The sequence below is a fragment of the Bombina bombina genome, chromosome 7 (assembly GCF_027579735.1).
Source record: "Bombina bombina isolate aBomBom1 chromosome 7, aBomBom1.pri, whole genome shotgun sequence".
Taxonomy (NCBI): domain Eukaryota; kingdom Metazoa; phylum Chordata; class Amphibia; order Anura; family Bombinatoridae; genus Bombina; species Bombina bombina.
In genome coordinates this window covers 575,621,006-575,648,082 of record NC_069505.1, presented here as the reverse complement: position 1 = coordinate 575,648,082, position 27,077 = coordinate 575,621,006, and the positions used below count along the sequence as shown (strand labels likewise).

Here is a 27,077-nt window from a genome sequence, read left to right as displayed (position 1 = left end):
TTTGAGAAAGCCGTGCTAACAGTGAAATGCGCATAGGCGTATTGGGTGTTAGTTTTCCACCACAATAGTCGCTTTATATTAGCCCTTACTATTGAATTCTATGGAGGCAATGTCCTCATAGTTTGTATATATACTTTTATTCTAAGTTTTAACACACACACTGTTTGTCTCATATTATATTTTAATTTATTCATAGTAAAAGTTAAGTTTTAATTGGATCCCTGATTACAGGTGATCTCCCTTGTCCTCACATAGTATTTGCATTATTAAAGGTGCTTCTTTTGAGTGCTGATTAACTGTCAACTTTTTTTCTGTTTGCTCATATCTAATCCTGACAGTCAGCACCCCCCTTTTTTACTTCAATGGTTTTTATATTTATTGTAATGTATATTAGATAATATATCAATAGAGACTAGATATAAGGGGCCTTTTGGGATACTTATAATATTTCCCTCATTAACTTTTCACAGAGCACTTACTCTGGTGAGGTAAAATATCTTCCCTTTTTACATAGAGATATTGTGATATTTTTTTTATGTATGATGTCCCTTTAACCCTCCTTCCTTTTAGGAGATTCATTTGTATTTTGTGCCCTACTTGGTTAGGAGAACCTGCAAGAGCTTCCAATAAGCAATACAAATTAAAAAAAGAAAATTTATGTCAAAATGAAACTTTCAAGAGTCAATAGAGAATGGAATTTTAAAAGACTTTCCAATTTACTTCCATTATCAAATTGTGCACAGTCTTTTTCTTTCTTAAGATACGGTGAGTCCACAAAATCATCAATTACTGTTGGGAATTTCATTCCTGGCCAGTAGGAGGAGGCAAAGAGCACCTCCCTTCCAACCAAGCCCAGTCATTCTCTTTGCCTTCAGTGCAAGGAGGAGGTGAAGTTTAGGTGTCTGTTAGAGATTCTTTTATCAAGAGTTTATTATTTTAAAAGCCTGAGCAAGTTTGCTTTGATCTTTCCTGACAAGATGGGTGTAGCTGTACTCCATGTTAGTCTCTTCAGTAGGGCTGCGGTGGCTTTCAAGCAGTTAGGAACTTGTGGAGTGGGCCTCACTCAGTTTGCTCAGTCATATTGCTGCCCGCACGTAGAAAGCCAGAGTAGGCTTACTCTGTCCTTTTTCTGATCCACAGGTCTCTGTGAGGAGCGGCTTCCTCTCATCCCAGGTGAGCTGCCCTCCTGCCAGACAATCAAGGGTGCAGGTAAGTGCCTTTTTAATACTTATGAAAGTGTGGCACTCCAGCAGTTAATTAGAATGCACCTTATGCGGGACTTACATATTCCTGAAGTTCAGGAATCATATGGGCAGGATGCTGGGCACTGTGTGACTGGTTAGAGACTTTGATCTTTAGGGCTGTGTGTGTATACCTAAGATCATTAGTGGCTCAGTACATTTTGGTGTGAGTTCAATTGTTTTCATTGTAAACAGGCTGTCTAGCATATCAGGTTCTATTTCACGTTTTTTTTCCAGTAAATATGGCCGACGGGACCGCCTCTGACATCACAGCAGAGGCGGATCCTTCTTCTTCGGCTCGGCTTGCTAGCGCACGCTTTTCTAAACAGATGCGGCCATAGTAACTTCCTGTGCCTCGTTGTTGTCGGATCTGCTCCCTTCACGCCATCAGTCTTGCAAGCGTTGCAGAGAGGGGCAGGTAGGTGCCTCAACCTTGGGTTTAAAGTCCTGTCAAACTAATTACTTATAAAAAATCTATTTTGAAATTGACTTGTGAATCTTCAAATAATTGCCTAAGTCGTTCTTTGAATTGTGGTCCTTGCGAGTTTCTCTTAAAAAGACAGTGTATTGTGTATTAACTATACTAAAAATAAAAATATATTTTATTTTTTTTTGGTTTAAATTTTTTTCTTGCAATATAAACCAAGAGTCATTGCCTTCCATAGAGTGCAAACTTTGCTTGGATTCCCAGGTTGAACACCCTTTGCCTTTTTGTTCTTCTTGCATTGAAAGAACTTTAATTTATAAAGATAGACTTTTTGTTTCTGAGCCATCTTTCTCTCAGACTTTATCAGCATCACATGCAGTGCCCTGCGGTTCCTCACAATCTCTTGACGGAGTGTATTTGAAGGCTGCTTCAGGGGAGGTGTAAGAGGAAAATTAGAAAACCAGATAGTAAGGTTTCTGATCCAGTGCAGGCTAAACAAGTTGCTCTTTTACATATATCAGAAGAGGAGGATACTTCGGTAGCCTCTGAGTGTGAAATCTCAGATTTGGACAGTATATTTCCTTTTTCTGATGCTTTCCTTCAGATTCAAGCTTGAACACCTTGAACACCTGTTTTGTTAAAGGAGGTTTGGGCTACTTTGGACGACTCCGATACTCCTGTCATTGTCAACTCTAAGAAATCTAGCATATTAAATAGATATTTTGATGTACCCTCTCCTGGAGAGGTGTTTCCGGTGCCAGACCGTGCTACAGACATTATTGCACCGCAATGGGAGAGACCGGGAATTCCTTTTTCCCCATCTCCAGTCTTTAGGAAGATGTTCCCGGTGGCTGACTTTATTAAGGAGTCATGGCAGACGGTTCCCAAGGTGGAAGGGGAGATTTCTACACTGGCCAAGAGGATTACTATTCCCATTGAGTATAGTTGCTCTTTCAAAGACCCTTTGGACAAGAAGCTGGAGGCTTTCTTAAAGAAGATGTATATTCATCAGGGTTTGCAATGGCAACCAGCGGTGTGTATTGCTACTGTGACAAGTGCAGCAGCTTATTGGTTTGACGCTTTGTCTGAGACCCTCCAAGCAGAAACTCCTTTGGAGGAGATACAGGATAGGATTAAGGCTCTCAAGTTAGCCAATTCCTTTATCACTGAGGCTTCTTTGCAAGTCATTAAGTTGGGAGCCAAAATATCTGGTTTTGCAATTTTGGTGCGCAGAGCGCTATGGGTGAAATCTTGGTCAGCAGATGTTTCTTCTAAATCTAAGCTTCTGGCAATTCCTTACAAGGGAAATACCTTGTTTGGGCCGGGTTTGTCAGAGATGATTTCCAATATCACGGGTGGTAAAGGATCTTTTTTGCCTCAAGATAAGAAGAACAAATCGAAAGGACGTCAGAGAAATTTTGTAACTTCAGAGGTAAGTCTTCCCCCTCCTCTACCAAGGAGGATCAGCCCAAGCCTTCTTGGAAGCCCAGTCAGTCTTGGAACAAAGGGAAGCAATTTTAGAAGCCCGCAGCTGAATCAAAGTCAGCATGAAGGGTTTGCCCCCAATCCGGGATCGGATCAAGTAGGGGCAGACTCTTTCAGTTTTCTCAGGCTTGAGAGCGAGATGTTCCAGACCCGTGGGTAGTGGACATAGTATCCCATGGGTACAAGTTAGAATTCAAGAACTTCCCTCCCAGGGGCAGATTCCACCTCTCAAGATTATCTGTAGACCAGATAATAAGAGAGGCGTTCTTGAAATGTGTACAGGAGCTTTCCATCCTTGGAGTGATAGTCTTAGTCCCAATTCAGGAACAGGGTCTCAGGTTCTATTCCAACCTATTTGTGGTGCCTAAAAAAGAGGGAACTTTCAGACCTATTCTAGATCTAAAGTTCCTCAACAAATTTCTCAGAATTCCGTCCTTCAAGATGGAGACTATCCGTTCCATTCTGCCTCTGGTTCAACAGGGTCAATTCATGATGACCATAAATCTGAAGGATGCGTACCTACATGTTCCTATTCACAGGGATCATCACAAATTTCTGAGATTTGCCTATCTGGACAAACACTTTCAATTTGTAGTGCTTCCATTTGGCCTAGCCACAGCTCCAAGAATTTTCTCAACGGTCCTGGGAGCTCTGTTGACAGTAATTCGGTCCAGGGGAATTGCAGTGGCACCTTATCTGGACGATATTCTGGTTCAGGCGCCATCCTTTCATCTAGCAGAATCTCACACAGAGATCCTGTTGTCCTTTTCTTCATACCCACGGACGGAAGGTGAATTTGGAAAAAAAATCCCTTATTCCAGCTACAAGGGTGTTCTTCTTAGGAACCATTATAGACTCTCTATCAATGAAGATTTTTCTGACAGAGGTCAGAAGAGCTAAGATTCTTTCCTCTTGCCTAGCTCTACAATTTGCTGTACGGCCATCAGTGGCCCAATGTATGGAAGTAATAGGTCTGATGGTGGCTTCCATGGACATAGTTCCCTTTGCTCAATTCCATTTGAGAGCGCTTCAGTTATGCATGCTCAGTCAATGGAACAGGGACTATGCAGGCCTGTCACAGAGGATAGTTCTGGATCAATCGACAAGAGACTCTCTGCCGTGGTGGCTGTCTCAAGACCACCTGTCCCAGGGGTCATGCTTTCAGAGACCCTCATGGGTGATTGTGACCACGGACACCAGCCTGAGGGGCTGGGGAGCGGTCTGAGACTCGTTGCAGGTGCAGGGGCTCTGGTCTCAGGAGGAATCAACTCTCCCCATAGACATTCTGGAGTTGAGAGTGATCTTCAATGCCTTGATGGCTTGGCCTCAGTTAACTCTAGCCCGTTTTATCAGATTCCAGTCAGACAACATAACCTCAGTGGCTTACATCAACCACCAGGGGGGAACTCGTGAACTCAGAGTTCCTTAGGCATGAAGGAGGTGACGCGAATCATTCAGTGGGTGGAGGCTCACAATTGCTGTCTATCTGCCATCCACATCCCAGGAGTGGACAATTGGGAAGCAGATTTCCTGAGCAGACAGACTTTCCATCCCGGGGAGTGGGAACTCCATCTGAATGTGTTCTCCGAGTTAACAACCAAATGGGGGTCACCGGAATTGGATCTGATGGCGTCTCGTCAGAATGCCAAGCTTACAAAGTACGGTTCAAGGTTAAGAGATCCTCAGGCTTTTCTGATAGATGCTCTGGCAGTTCCTTGGAACTTCAGGGTGGCATATCTGCTTCCTCCGTTTGCTCTCCTTCCACAAGTTATTGCTCGGATCAAGCAAAAGAGAGCGTCGGTGGCCTCGCAGGATCTGGTATGCAGATCTAGTGGAAATGTCGTCTCTACCACCGTGGAGACTCCCTCTGAGGAAGGACCTTCTGCTTCAGGATCCTTTTCTTCATCCAAATCTTGTTTCTTTAAAGCTGACTGCTTGGAGATTGAACGCTTAATTTTATCCAAGCGTGGATTTTCTGAGTCGGTCATTGAGACCATGATTCAGGCTCGTAAGCCTGTCACTAGAAAGATTTACCATATGATATGGCGTAAATATCTTTATTGGTGTGAATCCAAGGGATACAGGAGTCAGGAGTCTAAGAATTTTATCCTTTCTCCAGGAAGGTCTGGAGAAGGGTTTGTCTGTCAGTACTCTGAAAGGTCAAAACTCTCCCCTATCTATTTTGTTGCACAAGCATCTGGTGGATGTGCCAGATGTGCAATATTTTTGTCAGGCCTTGGTCAGAATCAGACCTGTGTTTAAATCTGTTGCTCCACCTTGGAACCTTAACCTTGTTCTTAAAGTTTTGCAACAAACTCCGTTTGAGCCAATGCATTCAATAGATATTAAGTTGTTATCTTGGAAGGTTTTGTTTATTACTGCTATCTCTTCTGAGAGTAGAGTTTCAGAACTCTTGGCTTTGCAGTGCGATTTACCTTATCTCATATTTCATGCTGATAAGGCAGTTCTTCGTACCAAGTTTGGTTTTCTTCCTAAGGTTGTTTCGGTTAGAAATATTAATCAGGAAATTGTTGTTTCTTCTCTGTGTCCTAATCCTTCTTCTCATAAGGAACGTTTGTTGCACAACCTAGATGTGGTGCATGCTCTTAAATTCTATTTGCAGGCAACTAAGGACTTTCGTCAGTCTTCTGCGTTGTTTGTTTGTTTTTCTGGTAAACGTAATGGTCAGAAAGCTACTGCTTTCTACTGCTACTGCTTCTCTTTCTTTCTGGTTGAGAAATATTATTCGTTTGGCGTATGATACTGCTGGACAGCAGCCTACTGAGAAAATCACAGCTCATTCCACAAGGGGTGTTTCTTCTTCTTGGGCCTTTAAGAATAAGGGCTTTGGGGAGCAGATTTGCAAGTCTGCGATTTGGTCTTCTTTACACACTTTTTCAAAATTTAATAAATTTGATACCTTCGGTTGAATGACTGGAGGGTTGTTAGGAAGGGAAGTGATACTCAACAGCTTTGCTGTGGTGCTCTTTGCCTCCTCCTGCTGGCCAGGAGTGTTATTCCCAACAGTAATTGATGACTCTGTGGACTCACCGTATCTAGAAAGAAAGAAATTTATCAGGTAAGCAAACATTTTGTTTTATCTGCACACTTTCTGAGGCTCCAGCTTCTACTATTGAACTTCTGAATAGTGTTTGTTAAATCAAATGTTACATTCGAAATTTTGAATATGGATATTCAATCTGAAGCGGGACATTTGAAGACGAAAGTAACATTCGAAAACCAATACGTGATATCTTGTACAACAAACGGGATCTGTGTAAAACGGGAGAAAACGGAAATTAAGACTACAACATCTAGCAATGGGATTTAGCAATTAAAATGTTAATTTTTATTTCATACACGCATTTTCATAACTAAGTTACAGTAATTTTGTCTCGGGATTTCTATCAGTAATCGGGTATTTGTGATTGGTATTTAATCCTTTGCCAGTCTTGTCAATCAAAATGGGTTTTACAGTATACGGAAGTCCCAAAAATCATGTTATTAAAAATCTTCATACATTAAATGAAATTCGTCAAAGATAAACCTCGTTCTGTACAGTGAGGTTTGGAACTTTTGCCTATATTTTAATCCTTGTCACTTGACTGTTTTAATGATATGCAGCATAATACATGTTAAAATCCCGTTATAAAAGATGTAATAAGTGATCACTTAGTTGTAGGGACATGAAACCCAAAATGTTTTCATTATCCAGATAGAGAATTAATTTTAAACAAAGTTCCCAATTTACTTCTATTATCAAATTTGCTTAGTTCTCATGTTATTCTTTGTTGAAGAGATATCTAGATAGGTAGCGTGCGCATGACAGGAAATTGTGCTGCCATCTAGTGCTCCTGCTAATGTATAACATTAGTACTACATGACAGGAAATAGTGCTGCCATCTAGTGCTCTTGTTAATGTATAACATTAGCACTACATGACAGGAAATAGTGCTGCCATCTAGTGCTCTTGCTAATGTATAACATTAGTACTACATGACAGGAAATAGTGCTGCCATCTAGTGCTCTTGCTAATATATAACATTAGTACTACATGACAGGAAATAGTGCTGCCATCTAGTGCTCTTACTAGTATATAACATTAGCACTACATGACAGGAAATAGTGCTGCCATCTAGTGCTCTTTTTAATGTATAACATTAGTACTACATGACAGGAAATAGTGCTGCCATCTAGTGCTCTTGCTAATGTATAACATTAATACTACATGATAGGAAATAGTGCTGCCATCTAGTGCTCTTACTAGTATATAACATTAGCACTACATGACAGGAAATAGTGCTGCCCTCTAGTGCTCTTGCTAATGTATAACATTAGTACTACATGACAGGAAATAGTGCTGCCCTCTAGTGCTCTTGCTAATGTATAACATTAGTACTACATGACAGGAAATTGTGCTGCCATCTAGTGCTCTTACTAGTATATAACATTAGCACTACATGACAGGAAATAGTGCTGCCATCTAGTTCTCTTGCTAATGTATAACATTAGTACTACATGACAGGAAATAGTGCTGCCATCTAGTGCTCTTGCAAATGTATAACATTAGTACTACATGACAGGAAATAGTGCTGCCATCTAGTGCTCTTGTTAATGTATAACATTAGCACTACATGACAGGAAATAGTGCTGCCATCTAGTGCTCTTGCTAATGTATAACATTAGTACTACCTGACAGGAAATAGTGCTGCCACCTAGTGCTCTTACTAATATATAACATTAGTACTACATGACAGGAAATTGTGCTGCCATCTAGTGCTCTTACTAGTATATAACTTTAGCACTACATGACAGGAAATAGTGCTGCCATCTAGTGCTTTTGCTAATATATAACATTAGTACTACATGACAGGAAATTGTGCTGCCATCTAGTGCTCTTACTAGTATGTAACTTTAGCACTACATGAAAGGAAATAGTGCTGCCATCTAGTGCTCTTGCTAATGTATAACATTAGTACTACATGACAGGAAATAGTGCTGCCCTCTAGGGCTCTTGCTAATTTATAACATTAGTACTACATCACAGGAAATAGTGCTGGCCTCTAGTGCTCTTGCTAATGTATAACATTAGTACTACATGACAGGAAATAGTGCTGCCATCTAGTGCTCTTGCTAATGGATAACATTAGTACTACATGACAGGAAATAGTGCTGCCATCTAGTGCTCTTGCTAATGTATAACATTAGTACTACATGACAGGAAATAGTGCTGCCATCTAGTGCTCTTGCTAATGTATAACATTAGTACTACATGACAGGAAATAGTGCTGCCCTCTAGTGCTCTTGCTAATGTATAACATTAGTACTACATGACAGGAAATAGTGCTGCCATCTAGTGCTCTTGCTAATGTATAACATTAGCACTACATGACAGGAAATTGTGCTGTCATCTAGTGCTCTTGTTAATGTATAACATTAGCACTACATGACAGGAAATTGTGCTGCCATCTAGTGCTCTTGCTAATGTATAACATTAGTACTACATGACAGGAAATAGTGCTGCCCTCTAGTGATCTTGCTAATGTATAACATTAGTACTACATGACAGGAAATAGTGCTGCCATCTAGTGCTCTTGTTAATGTATAACATTAGTACTACATGACAGGAAATTGTGCTGCCATCTAGTGCTCTTGCTAATGCATAACATTAGTACTACATGACAGGAAATAGTGCTGCCCTCTAGTGATCTTGCTAATGTATAACATTAGTACTACATGACAGGAAATTGTGCTGCCATCTAGTGCTCTTGCTAATGTATAACATTAGTACTACATGACAGGAAATTGTGCTGCCATCTAGTGCTGCTGCTAATGTATAACATTGTTGCAAAACTGCTACCATATAATGCTGCAGACACGGGCACATTCCTGAGCTTGCATCCCTGCTTTTCAACAAAGGATAAGAAGAAAACAGAGACAATTTGATAATATAAGTATATTAGAAAGTTGTTTAAAATTGTATGTTCTATCTAAACCACAAAATAAAAATGTGGGGGTTTATGTCCCTTTAATAGAAAAAAAATATTTCCACTCCCGTTTTTTTCCAATATTAAAAAGAAAACTCAGAACAATTGCAATCAACTCCTTAGTTAGCAAGGAATCCTAAAGCAAAAGCGGCATGCTCTAACAAATAAGACCCTTTTATTTTTGCTTTGGAATGTCCCTTTAATTCATAGGCCTCTAATAAAACATGTATATGACAGAGGAAATAGACCCAGTCTACACCACTGATTTGCAGATGAGTCTCTTGTGTTCTTCTGCACAGGGGATCTTATATCCATGGGGGGCAAGGACTTGTCTCTGGGAGATTACACCCCCGCATGGAAGGTACAGAGACGACTTACTCACTCCGCCCTTCAGGGACGCATGCGCAGGGACCTTAATGACTTGTTGTGTGGAGAAGCCCGAAAGCTGTGCCAGGTAAGAATATGGATAGAAAGTGTAACAGACAGGTGAGTGGTTTGTGGGTAGGTGAGTTTAAAGGGATAGGGAAGCAAATTAAAGGTCATGGTTCAGATGGAGCATGCAATTGTAAGACATTTTTCAATTTACTTCTAATATCAAATGTTCTCCGTTCTCTTGATATTCTTTGTTGAAAAGCATACTTAGGTAGGATCAGGAGCAGCAATGCACTAATGGGAGCTGGCTGCTGATTGGTGGCTGCACGCATATGCTCATGCCACTGCCTCACCAGATATGCTATTTAGCTATCTTCCAGTAGTGCATTGCTGCTCTGATTTTAACCCATGCAAATTCAAATACAGTTATAAGCGATCAATAGTGCAATAATAAAATGCTGTAAAACGATCTTGGTGTTGGCAATGACCAGAACTGAGGAATAATAAAAATAAGGGTCACTTTATCGATAACACACAACATACTCAAAATGAAAAAGATGAATTATTAGTCTGGGTTTTTTGTTGTAGCATTTCACACCATTAATTTAAATGAAATAATGAAAATAATAGCTCCCACTTTTGGCTACATTTAGCCACCAATCAGCAAGCTCTACCTAGGTGCTGAACTAAAGGGCTGGCTCCTAAGCTTACACTCCTGCTTTTTCAAGTAAAGATACCAAGAGAACTAAGAAAAAATGATAATAGGAGTCAATTAGAAAGTTGTTTAAAATTACTGCTCTATCTGAATCATTAAAGGACCATAATACCCAAATGTTTTAACACTTGAAAGTGATGCAGCATAGCTGTAAAAAGCTGACTAGAAAATATCACCTGAACATCTCTATGTAAAAAAGAAAGATATTTTACCTCAAAAGTTCCTCAGTAGCCACATCCCATTGTAAAGGACTTCTAAGCAGCAAATCAGTATGTCTGTCCCGGGACAGCGGAAGGAGCGAGCTTTCGTGCACACTCATCTTATTTCCCTATTCAGTGTAAGGAAGTTTACTATGAAATCTCATGAGAGTTAAGTGAAATCTCATGAGATCACAGTAAAAGAATTCATGACCTCAGCACTGCTGATGCTGATTGGCTGCTGTTCATTTCTTCATTTTTTTTTATTTTTTTTTACCTGCAGCTGGACAGCAGCTGAGTATAATTTTTTTTTACACAGCGCTTACTCTGGTGAGCTGAGGAAATTGTGAGGTAAAATATCTTCCTTTTTTACATAGAGATATTCAGGTGATATTTTCCTGTCAGCTTTTTACAGTTATACTGCATCAGTTTCAAGTGATTTAGCATATGAGTATTATGTCCCTTTAAGGAAAACATTTGGGTTTCATATCATTTTAATAAGAACCTCACATGCAATAATGCTGAAAACACACAGATAACAGTATATACCAGGCATAATCTGCTGTAATTCCTACCCGTCATAACCGGTAACTTTTACGTTTGTTAGGCAGAAGACTCCCGGCTAGATTACGAGTTGTGCGTTAGGGTTAAAAAGCAGCGTTAAGAGGTCCTAATGCTGCTTTTTAACGCCCACTGGTATTACGAGTCTTGCATGTACAGGTGTACTGCTCACTTTTTTGGTCAGACTCGAAAATACCGCAAATCCACTTACGTCAATTCCGTATCCTATATTTTCTATGGGACTTGCATAACGCTGGTATTATGAGTCTAACCAAAAGTGAGCGGTACAGCCTCTCCTGTCAAGACTGATACCGCATTTAAAAGTCAGTAGTTAAGAGTTTTATGGGCTAACGCCGTAGCATAAAACTCTTAACTAAAGTGCTAAAAAGTACACTAACACCCATAAACTACCTATTAACCCCTAAACCGAGGCCCCCCACATCGCAAACACTAAAATACAATTTTTAACCCCTAATCTGCCGAACCGGACATCGCCGCCACTATAAAAAATACATTAACCCCTAAACCGCCGCACTCCCGCATCTCAAACACTAGTTTAATTTTATTAACCCCTAATCTGCCATCCCTAACATCGCCGACACCTACCTACATTTATTAATCCCTAATCTGCAGCCCACAAAGTCGCCGCAACTATATTAAAGTTATTAACCCCTAAATCTAAGTCTAACCCTAACACCCCCCTAACTTAAATATAATTTAAATAAATCTAAATAAAATTACTACAATTCACTAAATAATTCCTATTTAAAACTAAATACCTGTAAAATAAACCCTAAGATAGCTACAATATAACTAATAGTTACATTGTATCTAGCTTCGGGCTTATTTTTATTTTATAGGCAACTTTGTATTTATTTTAACTAGGTACAATAGTTATTAACTATTTAATAGCTACCTAGTTAAAATAAAGTCAAATTTACCTGTAAAATAAATCCTAACCTAAGTTACAATTACACCTAACACTACACTATAATTAAATTAATTACCTTAACTAAATACAATTAAATACAATTTAAAAAAATTATCTAAAGTACGAAAAACCCCCACTAAATTACAGAAAATAATAAAATAATTACAAGTTTTTTAAACTAATTACACCTAATCTAATCCCCCTAATAAAATAAAATAGCCCCCCAAAATAATAAAAATCCCTACCCTAAATTACAAATAGCCCTTAAAAGGGCCTTTTGCGGGGCATTGCCCCAAAGTAATCAGCTCTTTTACCTGTAAAAAAAGTACAATACCCCTCCCCAACATTAAAACCCACCACCCACACACCCAACCCTACTCTAAAACCCACCCAACTCCCTCTTAATAAAACCTAACACTAACCCCTTGAAGATCACCCTACCTTGAGAAGTCTTCACCCAACCGGGCCGAAGTCCTCAACGAAGCCGGGCGAAGTGGTCCTCCAGACGGGCAGAAGTCTTCATCCAAGCCGGGAAGAAGAGGTCCTCTAGACGGGCAGAAGTCTTCATCCAGGCGGCATCTTCTGTCTTCATCCATCCGGCGCGGAGCGGCTCCATCTTCAAGACATCTGACGCGGAGCATCCTCTTCAAACGAAGTCCAACTGAAGAATGAAGGTTCCTTTAAATGACGTCATCCAAGATGGCGTCCCTTGAATTCCTATTGGCTGATAGAATTCTATCAGCCAATCGGAATTAAGGTAGAAAAAATCCTATTGGCTGATGCAATCAGCCAATAGGATTGAGCTTGCATTCTATTGGCTGACCCAATCAGCCAATAGAATGCCAGCTCAATCCTATTGGCTGATTGGATCAGCCAATAGGATTGAACTTCAATTTTTAACCTTAATTCCGATTGGCTGATAGAATTCTATCAGCCAATCGGAATTTAAGGGACGCCATCTTGGATGACGTCATTTAAAGGAACCTTCATTCTTCAGTTGGACTTATTTTGAAGAGGATGCTCCGCGTCGGATGTCTGGAAGATGGACCCGCTCCGCGCCGGATGGATGAAGACAGAAGATGCCGCCTGGATGAATACTTATGCCCGTCTGGAGGACCTCTTCTTCCTGGCTTCGATGAAGACTTCTGCAAGTCTGGAGGACCACTTCTGCCGGCTTCGTTGACGACTTCGGCCCGGTTGGGTGAAGACTTCTCAAGGTAGGGTGATCTTCAAGGGGTTAGTGTTAGGTTTTATTAAGGGGGGATTGGGTGGGTTTTAGAGTAGGGTTGGGTGTGTGGGTGGTGGGTTTTAATGTTGGGGGGGTATTGTATTTTTTTTACAGGTAAAAGAGCTGATTACTTTGGGGCAATGCCCCGCAAAAGGCCCTTTTAAGGGCTATTTGTAATTTAGTGTAGGGTAGGGCTTTTTATTGTTTTGGGGGGCTTTTTTATTTTATTAGGGGGATTAGATTAGGTGTAATTAGTTTAAAAAAACTTGTAATATTTTATTATTTTCTGTAATTTAGTTTTTTTTTTGTACTTTAGATATTTTTTTTAAATTGTATTTGATTGTATTTAGTTAAGGTAATTAATTTAATTATAGTGTAGTGTTAGGTGTACAGTTAATAACTATTTAATAACTATTGTACCTAGTTAAAATAAATACAAACTTGCCTGTAAAATAAAAATAAATCCTAAGCTAGCTACAATGTAACTATTAGTTATAGTGTAGCTATCTTAGGGTTTATTTTATAGGTAAGTATTTAGTTTTAAATAGGAATAATTTAGTTAATGATAGTATGTTTTATTTAAATGTATTAAAATTATATTTAAGTTAGGGGGGTGTTAGGGTTAGACTTAGGTTTAGGGGTTAATAACTTTATTATAGTGACGGCGATGTTGGGGGCAGCAGATTAGGGGTTAATAAGTGTAGGTAGGTGGCGGCGACATTGGGGGCGGCAGATTAGGGGTTAATAAATATAATGTAGGTGTCGGCGACGTTGGGGGCAGCAGATCAGGGGTTCATAAGTATAATGTAGGTGGCGGCGGTGTCCGGAGCGGCAGATTAGGGGTTAATAATAAAATGCAGGTGTCGGCGATGTTGGGGGCGGCGGATTAGGGGTTAATAATAAAATGCAGGTGTCGGCGATGTTGGGGGCGGCGGATTAGGGGTTAGTAAGTGTAAGATTAGGGGTGTTTAGACTCGGGTTCATGTTAGGGTGTTAGGTGTAGACATAACTTTTATTTCCCCATAGGAATCAATGGGGCTGCGTTAAGAGCTGAACGCTGCTTTTTTGCAGGTGTTAGGTTTTTTTTCAGCCGGCTCTCCCCCATTGATTCCTATGGGGAAATCGTGCACAAGCACGTTTTGCCAGCTCACCGCTGACTTAAGCAGCGCTGGTATTGAGGTGAGATGTGGAGCTAAATTTTGCTCTCCGCTCACTTTTCTGCGGCTAATGCCGGGTTTGTAAAAACCCGTAATACCAGCGCTGTCTGTAGGTGAGCGGTGTGGGAAAACTGCTCGTTAGCACCGCACCCCTGTTACCGCAAAACTCGTAATCTAGGTGTCCATCTGTTAATGGCTCCCTTTATTTTATATTTTAAAAGCTGTCTCTTATTCCTCTCACACACCCTAGCACATCTGGTAATATAAATATAATATTCACAACAGATATCACTTTACAATAAATAAATTAGTAGTTATTAAAGGGACATGAAACCCAAGATTTTTCTTTCATGATACAGATAGAACAAGCAATTTCTTTATATTTCTTTTCTATCCTATTTCTTCTACCTCTCCCCATGCCTCATCTATTTTCTCTCCATTTTTTATTTTCTTTTTCTCTTCCTTACTCAATTCATCAGTTATCTCCCACTGTGTCGCTCTTCTACGGTTGTCACCCAGCCAGTATTTCACCAAAGTAGCCATCATTTTTAAGGTTCAGATCAAAGTTGAAAATAAATTTTAAATATAGAAATAAAGATGCTATCAAAGTCAAAGTTCTCCTAAGTGTGTTAGAATCTTTTTATAAACTAAAGATAATTTAAAATCAGTCAAAGCAGCTTTAGTTTCTAATTGATGCTGTAAAATTGTTTATGCAAATTTATGCAAATGAGCATGGCTGTTAAAAGGTAAAAGTGGCCACCCTACACTCTTCCTGAAGGGATTCTGGAAATTAAGAAACCCCTATGTTTCAGCGTGAGTTAGTTTGCTTGAGCCTTATTTAACATAATGAAAAATAACTGCATAAGAAAGAGCAGCAAATATACAAGTAAAATATATTTATTGCATTAAAGGGGCAGTAAACTAGTGGCAGGCGTATACATTAAAGGATTGCAGAGGATTTTTATTTAAAAGTTCATTTTTCCAGAACGCCGCTTCTTGCTCTACTGAGCGGGTCTGTTTTTTCCTAAGCGCATCTCGGCAACACTGTCTAGTCACAGCGTGCCCGGTCGCATCGTTAAACTGAATGTAGCTCGCTCCTGCTACTAGAACAGAGCGGGAGCCAGCTACATTTAGTTTAAATCAACTGTTTTTATTGAATTTTCGAACAAGTGTACAGAGAATAAATTTGCACATATATTTTACATCTCAATTTTCATTGTGTCAGTAACAGAGACACAAGTTTAGAAAGTATTTTTACAGCAAAATATGTCAACATTTCGTTCAACAGGTGGCTACATTTAGTTTAATGGCGTGACCGGGCACGCTGTGACTAGACAGTGTTGCCACGATCCGCTGAGGAAAAACCAGACCCCCTCAGTAGAACAAGGAGTAGCGTTCTGGAAAAATGAACTTTTAAATAAAAATCCTTTAACCCCTTAATGACAACTGACGTACCAGGTACGTCATGCATTAACAAGCAGTTAGTGACAATGGACGTACCTGGTACGTCAGTTGTCTAAGAGAGTGCTGGAGCGATCGCAATCGCTTCCAGCAGCTCTCAGGGTATTGCAGTGATGCCTCGATATTGAGGCATCCTGCAATACCATTTAAAAAGCATCCAATGCAGAGAGAGCCACTCTGTGGCCCTCTCTGCACCGGTAGCGATGGGGCCGTTCGTTGGTGGGTGGGAGCTTACAGGGAGGAGGGTGGGCGGCCATCGCTATTGTGCACTCCGGGTGCCGGGAGCGTGCGGGGGCCTGCGTGCGCGCGCGCGTGCGTGTGTGTGTGTGTGTGCGCGCGCGCGCAGCAATCACTGCCACCAATGAATTTTGTTAAGAGGGAGGGGGGGGGCAGCAAACTGTAAAAATTTTTTAATAATAATACGATCTAGTAGGGTTAGGGGGGTGGGGGTACTGGGGGGGGGGGCAGCTACACTACAGAAAAAATGAAAAAAATATTTAAAAGTAAAAAAAAACCACTTTATTTTTTGGGGAAAACTGGGTACTGGCAGACAGCTGCCAGTACCCAAGATGGTGGCAAATAGGTAGGTGGGGAGGGTTAGAGAGGTGTTTGGGGGGGATCAGGGAGGTTGGGGGTTAAGGCAGGGGTCCATCACAGCTGAATAATTAAAAAAACAAACAAAAAAAAACACCTTTTATTTTAGTACTGGCAGACTTTCTGCCAGTACTTAAGATGGCGGGGACAATTGTGGGGTGGGGGAGGGAAGAGAGCTGTCTGGGAGGGATCAGGGGGTGGGATGTGTCAGGTGGGAGGCTAATCTCTACACTAAAGCTAAAATTAACCCTGCAAGCTCTCTACAAGCTACCTAATTAACCCCTTCACTGCTGGGCTTAATACAAGTGTGGTGCGCAGCAGCATTTAGCGGCCTCCTAATTGCCAAAAAGCAACGCCAAAGCCATATATGTCTGCTATTTCTGAACAAAGGAGATCCCAGAGAAGCATTTACAACCATTTGTGCCATAATTGCACAAGCTGTTTGTAAATAATTTAAGTGAGAAACCTAAAATTGTGAAAAATGTCACTTTTTTTTTTATTTGCTCGCATTTGGCGGTGAAATGGTGGCATGAAATATACCAAAATCAATACTTTGGGTTGTCTACTACACTACACTAAAGCTAAAATTAACCCTTCAAGGTCCCTACAAGATCCCTAATTAACCCCTTCACTGCTGGGCATAATACACGTGTGGTGCGCAGCTGCATTTAGCGGCCTTCTAATTACCAAAAAGCAACGCCAAAGCCATATATGTCTGCTATTTCTGAACAAAGGGGATCCCAGAGAAGCATTTACAACCATTTGTGCCATAATTGCACAAACTGTTTGTAAATAATTTCAGTGAGAAACCTAAAGTTTGTGACAAAATTTGTGAAAAAGTGAACAATTTTTTTTATTTGCTCGCATTTGGCAGTGAAATGGTGGCATGAAATATACCAAAATGGGCATAAATCAATACTTTGGGTTGTCTTCTAAAAAAAAAATATATACATGTCAAGGGATATTCAGGGATTCCGGACAGATATCAGTGTTCCAATGTAACTAGCGCTAATTTTGAAAAAAAGTGGTTTGGAAATAGCAAAGTTCTACTTGTACTTATTGCCCTATAACTTGCAAAAAAAGCAAACAACATGTAACCATTGGGTATTTCTAAACTCAGGACAAAATTTAGAAACTATTTAGCATGGGTGTTTTTTGGTGGTTGTAGATGTGTAACAGATTTTGGAGGTCAAAGTTAGAAAAAGTGTGTTTTTTTTCATTTTTTCCTCATATTTTATATATTTTTTATATTAAATTATAAGATGTGATGAAAAAAATGGTATCTTTAGAAAGTCCATTTAATGGCGAGAAAAACGGTTTATAATATGTGTGGGTACAGTAAATGAGTAAGAGGAAAATTACAGCTAAACACAAACACTGCAGAAATTTAAAAATAGCCATTGTCATTAAGGGTAAGAAAACTGAAAAATGGTCCGGTCATTAAGGGGTTAATGTATACATCTGCCACTAAGCTAATGTTATATAATTCTGCACTATAACATTAGTTTGTAAGTTTACTGCCCCTTTAAAAAAGATGAAGTTTAAGCTGTGTAAATTAACTTTGAAACTAAAAAGGAAAATAATGTTTGTAAATAGCTCATCCCTAGGGACTGGTTTCTCATTGTCTTGAAAGGTCAAGTACTACAGCTCTATTGGTGGGCAGGAACAAAACTTCACTAGCTTAAAAAATATTTTTTTTATTTATTACGGGAAGATATATTTTTAAAATACCAACTACTTGATGCAGTGACTTAAAAAAATACCCAGAATTTAATGTTTCTGTACATTTTTTTCTCTGACTGTTAAGGATTATCTTCACAAAGTTGGATCCCCCGTGGATATTTCAGAAGATTTCTCTCTGCGAACTTGTAGAGTTATTGCAATACTGACATTTGGCTCTACAGTGAGTACGAGACGATAGCTCACGCGCATTTCTCTCTTTATAACTTTCTAGTTTATTTATTTTCTCTATTTTATTTAATTTCATTATTATTATTTTCATTATATTTTTGACATACTTCATTTTTACATTTATTTGTGTTTATATATTATTTTCATTATATTTTTGACATACTTCATTTTTACATTTATTTGTGTTTATATATTTAAGAGCCCCACTCTCATTATTTTTAAAGGGTCACCAAATTCCAGCCGGGTACGTTAGTAAGGTGCACAATGACACTGATTCATGGTAAAAAAAAATTGCAGATAGATAAAACGGACTAGAGGGTAGATTTATTAATGGTCGAGCCAAGCGGATCTCTGTAGCGAATCATGTCCGCTTGGCCTTGCTAAATGTAACATTGCACAAGCATTTCTAGTAAAATGCTTTTGCAATCCCGCCCCCTGCTCACTGGTGGAGAAAGGGCCGTCTATCATCCCGATCGGATTGGGATGATTTCAGTCCGCAACCTAAAAGATGGCAGAGAAGTTAAGGAGCGGCGGTCTTACAACCGCTGCTTCTTAATTTCCGTTTCTGGTGGACCAGAAACGATGGGGCTTCAATGCAGCATCCGCTGCTTAATAAATCGACCCCTATATATCAAGTGATTTTGTAAAGAGTGATGATTTGTGGATTGGGTAACAGAGTACAATAAGTGTATTATTTGTCATTTGTGATTAATGTTAGTGAATTTATTTTATACTATCCCAATTGTAATAGGATTGCAATCAGAAAGTGATGTTATTCAGTGCTGCTCTAAAATGTTTAGCCACAACCCAAATTACCCAGCATGCCATTGGATTACCTTAACTCTGTGACATGCCCAGTACTTACCCACAAAGCAATTTACTCATACTAATAGTCTGCTGTCCCCACCCCTGAGGTGCTTGCTTTAATTAACCAGCATTAGACAACTTTTTTTTAATCAAATAACTCATTTTCAGAATATATGAAATCCTTAAGAGCATGCCTGTACAGTACAACATATAATAACATTGTTAACCATAAAGACAAAATAAAAACAACATTTTCAGACCTTTACGTTTACTTATAAAAATAAAGATGATTACATATCAAGAGGGTGAAACACATTCTCAAGATACACGAAGACCCTAAGGACATGCTTGTATAGTATAAAATATAATAAACCTCCATTTTTTTAAAGAAATAACTTAAGCCTATCTCCTATCATCAAATAGTTGAGAAGAAGAAAAAGGAACCCCCAATGATAAGTTGTGGCCTCTCTTGGACTAGGGCTAAGGTTAGGTCTAGAGTAAAGGCTAGAGTTAGGTATAATGATAAAGGTATCATTATAAAGGGTTACGGCTTGGGTTAGGTGTAGGAAATATGGTTAGGGTGAGGTGTAGGAAATACTCAGGGTTAGTTGTAGAAGAGAAGGTTATGTCTATGGTTAGGTGTAGGAAATATGGTTAGGATAAAGTTTAGGAAATATGGTTAGGATAAGGTTTAGAAAATATGGTTAGGGTGAGGTGTAGGAAATACTCTTAGGATTAGTCTTAATAGATAAGGTTATGTTTAGGGTTAGGTGTAGGAAATATGGTTAGGATAAGGTGTAGGAAATATGGTTAGGATAAGGTTTAGGAAATATTGTTAGGGTTAGTTGTAGGAAATATGGCTAAGGTTAGTTGTAGGAAATATTGCTAAGGTTAGGTGTAGGAAATATGATTAGGATTAGTTCAGGACATAAGGTTAGGAATATAGATTAAATGTCTGTGTGCACTCAAGTTTCTGTTTTTAATATTTTGTATGTGGGTTCTCATATTTTTAATGATTTTAAAATGAACACTTTATGGAACTTTTTATACATTATGGATTGTGCTTGGAGTGCAGAGTACACTTTAGGGTTATAGCTATAGTTAGGGCTAGGATTCATTGTAGAAAATAAAATTAGGGTTAGTTGTGGGAGATAAAGTTGGGGTGAGAGGGCTATTGTAAGGTTTAGAAAGTAAGGTTAGAGCTAAGTTAGGGCTGGGTTTAGGCCTATGTTTAAGGTTAGTTCTAGGGTAAGGGCAAAAGCTATGGAAAGGGGTATTTCCATCTAAAGGGGAGGAGAGTCCATGGTTTCATTCATTACTATTGGGAATTAAGAACCTGGCCACCAGGAGGAGGCAAAGACGACCCAGCCAAAGGCTTAAATACCTCCCCCACTTCCCTCATCCCCCAGTCATTCTTTGCCTTTCATCACTGGAGGATGGCAGAGAAGTGCCGGAGTTTCGGAGTAGTCTCTTATGGAGGGTAGTACTCTTCGCATTGGGACTGGCGTTCTAAGTAGTCCTGTCAGCCTCTCAGTGAGAGCCTGGGCGAAAGTTAGAGTCCGCAGATGCAGGGAGAGTCTTTCTGCGAAACCATCCCGACTCATATTAACAGCTCCACAAGCAATCAGTGTTGACGAGTTTCGCTGCCTGCTTTCTACACTCAAGTCCATGTAAGCAGCGAGGCTACTAACCTGTTACACTTAAAGGGCCGTGTTCCTGTTCCACGGCGTAGATTCTTGCAAGATCGTTTCATTTTTTATTAATATGATAACATAGAAGACAGGGTTACAATGTGGCGCCTTTTTATCTTTACAGAATCAAGGGTTAATATTCCTGGAAAGGGGATTATTGAACAGGGGAGGTTTATACATGATATTGTTTATTGTGTCATTGCTGCGTTATGTGTGAGATGAGGCTCTGGCAATGTGTGGAACTTTCAGGTTACTTGCGGGAATATTCCATGGCCATTTTTTGGCGCATTTCCCCTAGTGCAGGGGCGGTCCTGCAAGGCATGCCATGTGACTGGGTGTGGCTATCTCTCCTTCTCTGTTGATCTGTGATGCAGGGGACATAAACGGTTTCTGGAGTCCGGGTCCTAGGAGGTGGTGAGTGCCCCGACCATTGGCAGTATAAAGGTGCCCTTTTTGTAAATTAAGTTAGTCTAACAACAGCACAAGCTATGGAGGACTCTGACACGTTAGAGGGCTCTCCCTCTTTAACAAAGTCTTATTCCTGAGGAGGTTCTGGTAGATCAGCCTGCTCAACTATGTTCCACATGCCTTGATAAAGTCACAACATCTAAATATAAACGGATGTCTAGTACTACTGAGCCGTCCACCTCTGAGGGTTCTTTGTCCCGTGAGGTGCGTTCCCTGCATTCATTGCCGATTGCACATGCAGCTCTCCGGGGTTCAACCGTTACTCCTTCGGGAGAGATTCGTTGGCCGTCAGACTTTGCAGACCAACTGAAATCGGCGGTTTCAAAAGTGTTCCATGCCTTACCACGTTCTGCTAAGCGCAAGCGTAGGGTGTATCATGACGGCCTGGCCCAGGGTTTTCCTCGCCGATGGAAGATCCAAATGCTCTATACGATGACGTGGCCCACTCTGAGTCTTCGGAGGAGGCCCCTTCTGGGTCGGAGTCCGTGTCATCTAAACCTCCGGCTGCGGAGGAGCCTGGTTATAGGTTTAGGATGGAAAATTTGAGTTTTCTGCTGCGGCAGGTGCTTGCTACTCTGGAGGTTCTGGAACCTAAGATCCTGGAGGAACCTGCGATTCCTAAGCTTTACAAGGTATATGAGGACAGGGTAGTGCCTCAGATTTTCCCGGTTCCCGTTAAGATGGCAAATATTATTAAGAATGAATGGGAGCTATTAGGTTCGCCCTTTTCCCCTTCTTCTTCTTTTAAAAAACTGTTCCCTGTTCCAGACTCTCAGCTTGAGCTGTGGGGGATCATTCCCAAGGTGGATGGGTCTATCTCTACGCTAGCGAAGCCGACAACTATTCCCCTCGAGGATAGTTCGTCGTTTAAAGAGCCCATGGATAAAAAGCTGGAAAACATGTTGAGAAAGATGTTTCAGCACACGGATTTTGTTTTTCAGCCCGCAGCGGCAGTTGCCGGAGCTGCAACATATTGGTGTGAATCCCTGTGTGAAATGGTCGAAGGGGAGACATCTCTTGATGAGATACAGGAGAATATTAAGGCACCAAAGGACGCCAATTCTTTCATCTGTGATGCTAATATGCAAGTTATTCACCTGAATGCTAAGGTGTCAGGTTTTTCTTTTTTAGCACGCAGGGCTCTGTGGCTAAAATCTTGGTCTGCGGACATGACCTCCAAGTCAAGGCTGTTGTCTCTGCCTTTTCAAGGAACGATCCTGTTCAGTCCAGGATTGGATTCGATCATATCCATGGTTACGGGAGGCTAGGGAGCTTTCCTACTGCAGGATAAGAAGGCTAAGCTCAAGGGATCTACTTTTCGTCCCTTTTGTGTGGACAAGGCCCAGCGCCAGCAGCCTCCTGCGAAAGTGGATAAGTCCAAGGGATCTTGGAAGCTGGCTCAATCTTGGAACAAGCCTAAGCAGAACAAGAAGCCCGCCGAGAAAAAATTGTCATGAAGGGGCGGCCCCCGACCGGTCTCCGGATCACGTAGGGGGCAGATTATCTCAATTCTCAGACGCATGGTTGCAGGACGTTCAGGACCCTTGGGTTCTAGAGGTTGTCTCCCAAGGTTACAGGATACGGTTCAGATCCCATCCACCCGAGGGCAGATTCCTCCTGTCAAACCTGTCTTCAAGACCAGAGAAGAGAGAGGCCTTTCTAGAGTGTGTGAGAGATCTCGCCTCTTTCGGGGTCATCGTACCAGTACCCCTAGCAGAATGGGGTTTAGGGTACTATTCCATCTCTGACCTCTTCAATTGTGCATGTTGAGACAGTGGAACAGCGATCATTCAGATCTATCACAGCTGATATCCATGGATGCTCAGACTTAGAACCTTCTCTCTTGGTGGATCCGTCCGTAGCAACTGTCCATGGGGACATCTTTATTGAGACCGTCCTGGGAGATTGTGATCACGGATGCCAGTCTGACAGGATGGGGAGCTGTTTGGGGTGCCAGGATGGCACTAGGAAAGTGGTCCAGGGAGGAGTCTCTCCTTCCGATCAACATCCTAGAACTACAAGCAATTTACAATGCTTTGAAGGCATGGCCTTCTCTGGAGTCGGTTAGTTGCCTCAGATTCCAGACTGACAACATTACCTTGGTGGCTTACATAAACCATCAGGGGGGTACGAGGAGCTTCCTCGCCATGAGGGAGGTGTCTCAGATTCTGGAGAGGGTGGAGTCCCACGACTGCTCGCTCTCAGCGATTCACATACCAGGTGTGGACAACTAGGAAGCAGACTTTCTCAGCAGACAATCCTTCCATCTGGGGGAATGGTCTCTTCACTCCGAGGTGTTTGCAGAGATTTGTCACAAATGGGGAACGCCAGAGATAGATCTCATGGCGTCCAGACTCAATTGCAAGCTACCTCGTTACGGGTCGAGGTCCAGGTATCCCCAGGAAGAACTGATAGATGTCTTTAGTGGTTCCATGGGGATTCAGCCTAGCTTACATTTTCCACCTCTGCCACTTCTACCTCGAGTAGTAGTACGCATCAAACAGGAGCGGGCCTCGGCCATTCTGATTGCTCCTTCATGGCCGCGGAGGACGTGATTTGCGGATCTGGTGGGGATGTCATCCTCTCTGCCGTGGAGGTTACCCTGTCACAGGGATCTGCTGTCACAGGGCCCTTTTCAACATCGAAATCTAGATTCTCTGAGGGTGACTGCGTGGGGATTGAACACCTTGTCCTAGCCAAGAGAGGCTTTTCTGAGAGTGTGATTGATACTCTAATTTAGGCAAGGAAGCCTGTCACTCTTCGCATCTACCATAAAGTGTGGAGGATTTACTTGTCCTGGTGTGAGAAGCATGGATATCCTTGGCATAAGGTGAAGGTATCCAGGATTTTGGCCTTTCTCCAAGATGGTTTGGAGAAGGGTCTTGCTGCTAGTTCCTTGAAGGGACAGATTTCGGCATTATAAGTTTTGTTGTATAGGAGACTTGCTGAGCTCCCTGACATCCAATCTTTTGTTCAGGCTCTGTCTAGAATCAGGCCTGTTTTTCGACAGCTGGCTCCGCCTTGGAGCTTAAACTTAGTCCTTAAGGTTTTGCAGAGGGTTCCGTTTGAACCTATGCATTCCATTGACATTCAGATTCTGTCCTAGAAAGGATTTCAGACAGTCTACCTCTCTTTTTTGTGGTGTACTCTGGCATGCACAAGGGGCAAAGGGCCTCTGCTTCTTCTTTGTCTTTTTGGTTGAGGAGCTTGATTCACTTGGCTTATGAGACAGTGGGACATAAGCCTCCTCAGAGTATCACGGCTCATTCAACTAGAGCTGTGGCTTTGTCTTGGGCCTTCAAGAATGAGGCCTTTATGGAGCAAATTTGTAAGGTGGCTACCTGGTCCTCTTTACACACTTTTACAAGGTTTTACAAATTTGACGTTTTTGTGTTGGCGGAAGCTGTTTTTGGGAGAAAGGTTTTGCAGGCTGTGGTGCCCTCAGACTAGGGTCAGCCTTTTGCCCTCCCGGTTTCATTCAGTGTCCTCTAGAGCTTGGGTATATGTTCCCAATGGTAATAAATGGAGCCGTGGATTCTCCTCCCCTTTAGATGGAAAACATAAATTATGCTTACCTGATAATAACATTTCCATCGAGGGGAGGAGAGTCCACCGCTCCCGCCCGTATCTCCGTGGGGCGGACCTAAATTTAATCATCTTCTCGCACCTTTTTATACCCTGATATTTTTCCTACTGTTCCTGGTTCCCTCTGCAGAATGGGAGTGGGGGAGGTATTTAAGCCTTTGGCTGGGGTGTCTTTGCCTCCTCCTGGTGGCCAGATTCTTAATTCCCAGTAGTAATGAATGAAGCCGTGGACTCTCCTCCCCTCAAGTTTTTTCTCTCAATCTCTCTCTCTTCCCTCTCCAGTTCCCCCATTCTCATGCACTTTTTTTTTCTTAGTATGAGCTGTCAGACCCGAAGTTCCAAGAAATTCACAAATGTGTTGTTAATGTTATCAAATTTTGGGAGTCTCCTGCTGTCACCATTTTGGACTTCATCCCCCTATTGCGGGTAAGAGAACTCATGTTGTGAGTTACAAAGAGGAAATGGAGCTATGAATATGTCCCTCCCCCTGCAGGTGACACAGTGACACAGACAGAAGGGAGCTATGAGTCTGTCCCTCCCCCTGCAGGGTGACACAGTGAAACAGACAGAAGGGAGCTATAACTCTGTCCCTCCCCCTGCAGGTGACACAGACAGAAAGGAGCTATGAGTCTGTCCCTCCCCCTGCAGGTGTCACAGTGACACAGACATAAGGGAGCTATGAGTCTGTCCCTCCCCCTGCAGGTGACACAGACAGAATGGAGCTATGAGTCTGTGCCTCTCCCTACAGAGTGACACAGACAGAAGGGAGCTATGAGTCTGCCCTTCCCCCTGTGGGGTGACACAGAGAGAAGAAAGAGATGTCTTTCCATCCTCCTGCAGGTGACAAAGTGACACAGACAGAAGGGAGATATGAGCCTGTCCCTCCCCCTACAGGGTGAAACATTGATACAGAGACAGAAGGGAGATATGAATCTGTCCCTCCCCCTGTGGGGTGACAGATTGACACGGACAGAAGAAAGCTATAAGTCTGTCCCTCCCCCTGTAGGTGACACAGTGACACAGACAGAAGGGAGATATGAGTCTGACCCTCCCCTGTGGGGTGACAGAGTGACACAGACAGAAGGAAGCTATAAGTCTACCCCCCCCCCCTTCAGGGTGACCCAGTGACAGAAGAGAGCTATGAGTAATGCTGTCTATCTTTCTCCACCTTTTTTTCTTAGAAATTTCCAAACAAAGCGCTAAATCGCCTTATAGAGACTTCAAAGCAAAGAGATTCCTTTGTGAGTCATCAGCTGGAGAAGCACAAGGTGGGTCATATTATATACATCTAACTAGATTAATCCACCAGAGTGGCTCTTAGCAAATCTGATAAGGAAAAGATATTGAACAATATGCCTCACTCCAGATCTAGCCTCCTTCACTAGTGTAGTCTTCTCACAAATGACTACATCATAAGTTATAGAAAAAAATGGATTGTGTGTGGTAAGGGGCGCTGAAAAAGCAATCTGGATATTTGATATCTCTTAAAAAAGTTTCTTGTGAAAATGTGATTAAGTATAATAAATTAAAATATACTAAGTCCTTACAAAGATTTTCAAAAAAATTTTATGTAGTGAAAATTCCTATCTCGCTTGAGTGAAGATGTCTTCTTTAAGAATTAATGTTGAAGCATGGTGTTTATAAAATAAAATATGAATGATTCTCAAATGTGATATGGTAATAAGGACAATATTCCTTTTAATATGTATTCAAATAAAAAAAAACAAAAGTGATCTAGTGAGTAATTTCGTGACTAATTATATAGGGGAATTTGCTAACTGAAGCGTGAGGGTAGTGTAGTGTCCAAGGTGATGTCCAGTGAATTAGTATATGTGGAATGTTTGCCTAAAATACAGGTGAACTGTCGATATCAGTTGTGTTTATGTAAATGTGAAAATGCTAATATAAAAAAAGCAATTGGAATATAACCGTTCTTTGATTAAGTATAAAATTCACTAATTTATTGAGTATGTATATTGAACAATAATAACAAACTTCATGTAATCTTTAGTCAAAATAAAAAAAGAAATTAATAAAAGTATATTATAAATAAAATAACACCGGTGTTAAGATATACTAAAAATGAATAGCGCTAAAAACAGCTGATAATCAATAGATAAAAACTAAGCAACAGATAATCAATAGATAAAAACTGAACAACATAGGTTCCGACTAATTCTATAAAGCCACAGCTAATAATAGTAAAAATATCAAAGATACCCCTGAGTTTTCCGGAGTGTTCTTTTATATAACTGTTGT

At 41.0% G+C, this 27,077-nt stretch overlaps 1 protein-coding gene across 1 annotated transcript in view; it reads left to right on the top strand.

The window, feature by feature from the left end:
• LOC128636590 (steroid 21-hydroxylase) overlaps window positions 1-27,077 on the top strand; it is a 92,404-nt gene that overhangs the window by 12,558 nt on the left and 52,769 nt on the right. Inside the window, exons 3-6 of the mRNA XM_053689584.1 lie at window positions 9,440-9,594; window positions 18,164-18,259; window positions 25,134-25,244; window positions 26,000-26,086. Of these exons, the coding sequence (XP_053545559.1) occupies window positions 9,440-9,594; window positions 18,164-18,259; window positions 25,134-25,244; window positions 26,000-26,086 (449 nt within the window). The remainder of the gene's footprint in view (window positions 1-9,439; window positions 9,595-18,163; window positions 18,260-25,133; window positions 25,245-25,999; window positions 26,087-27,077) is intronic.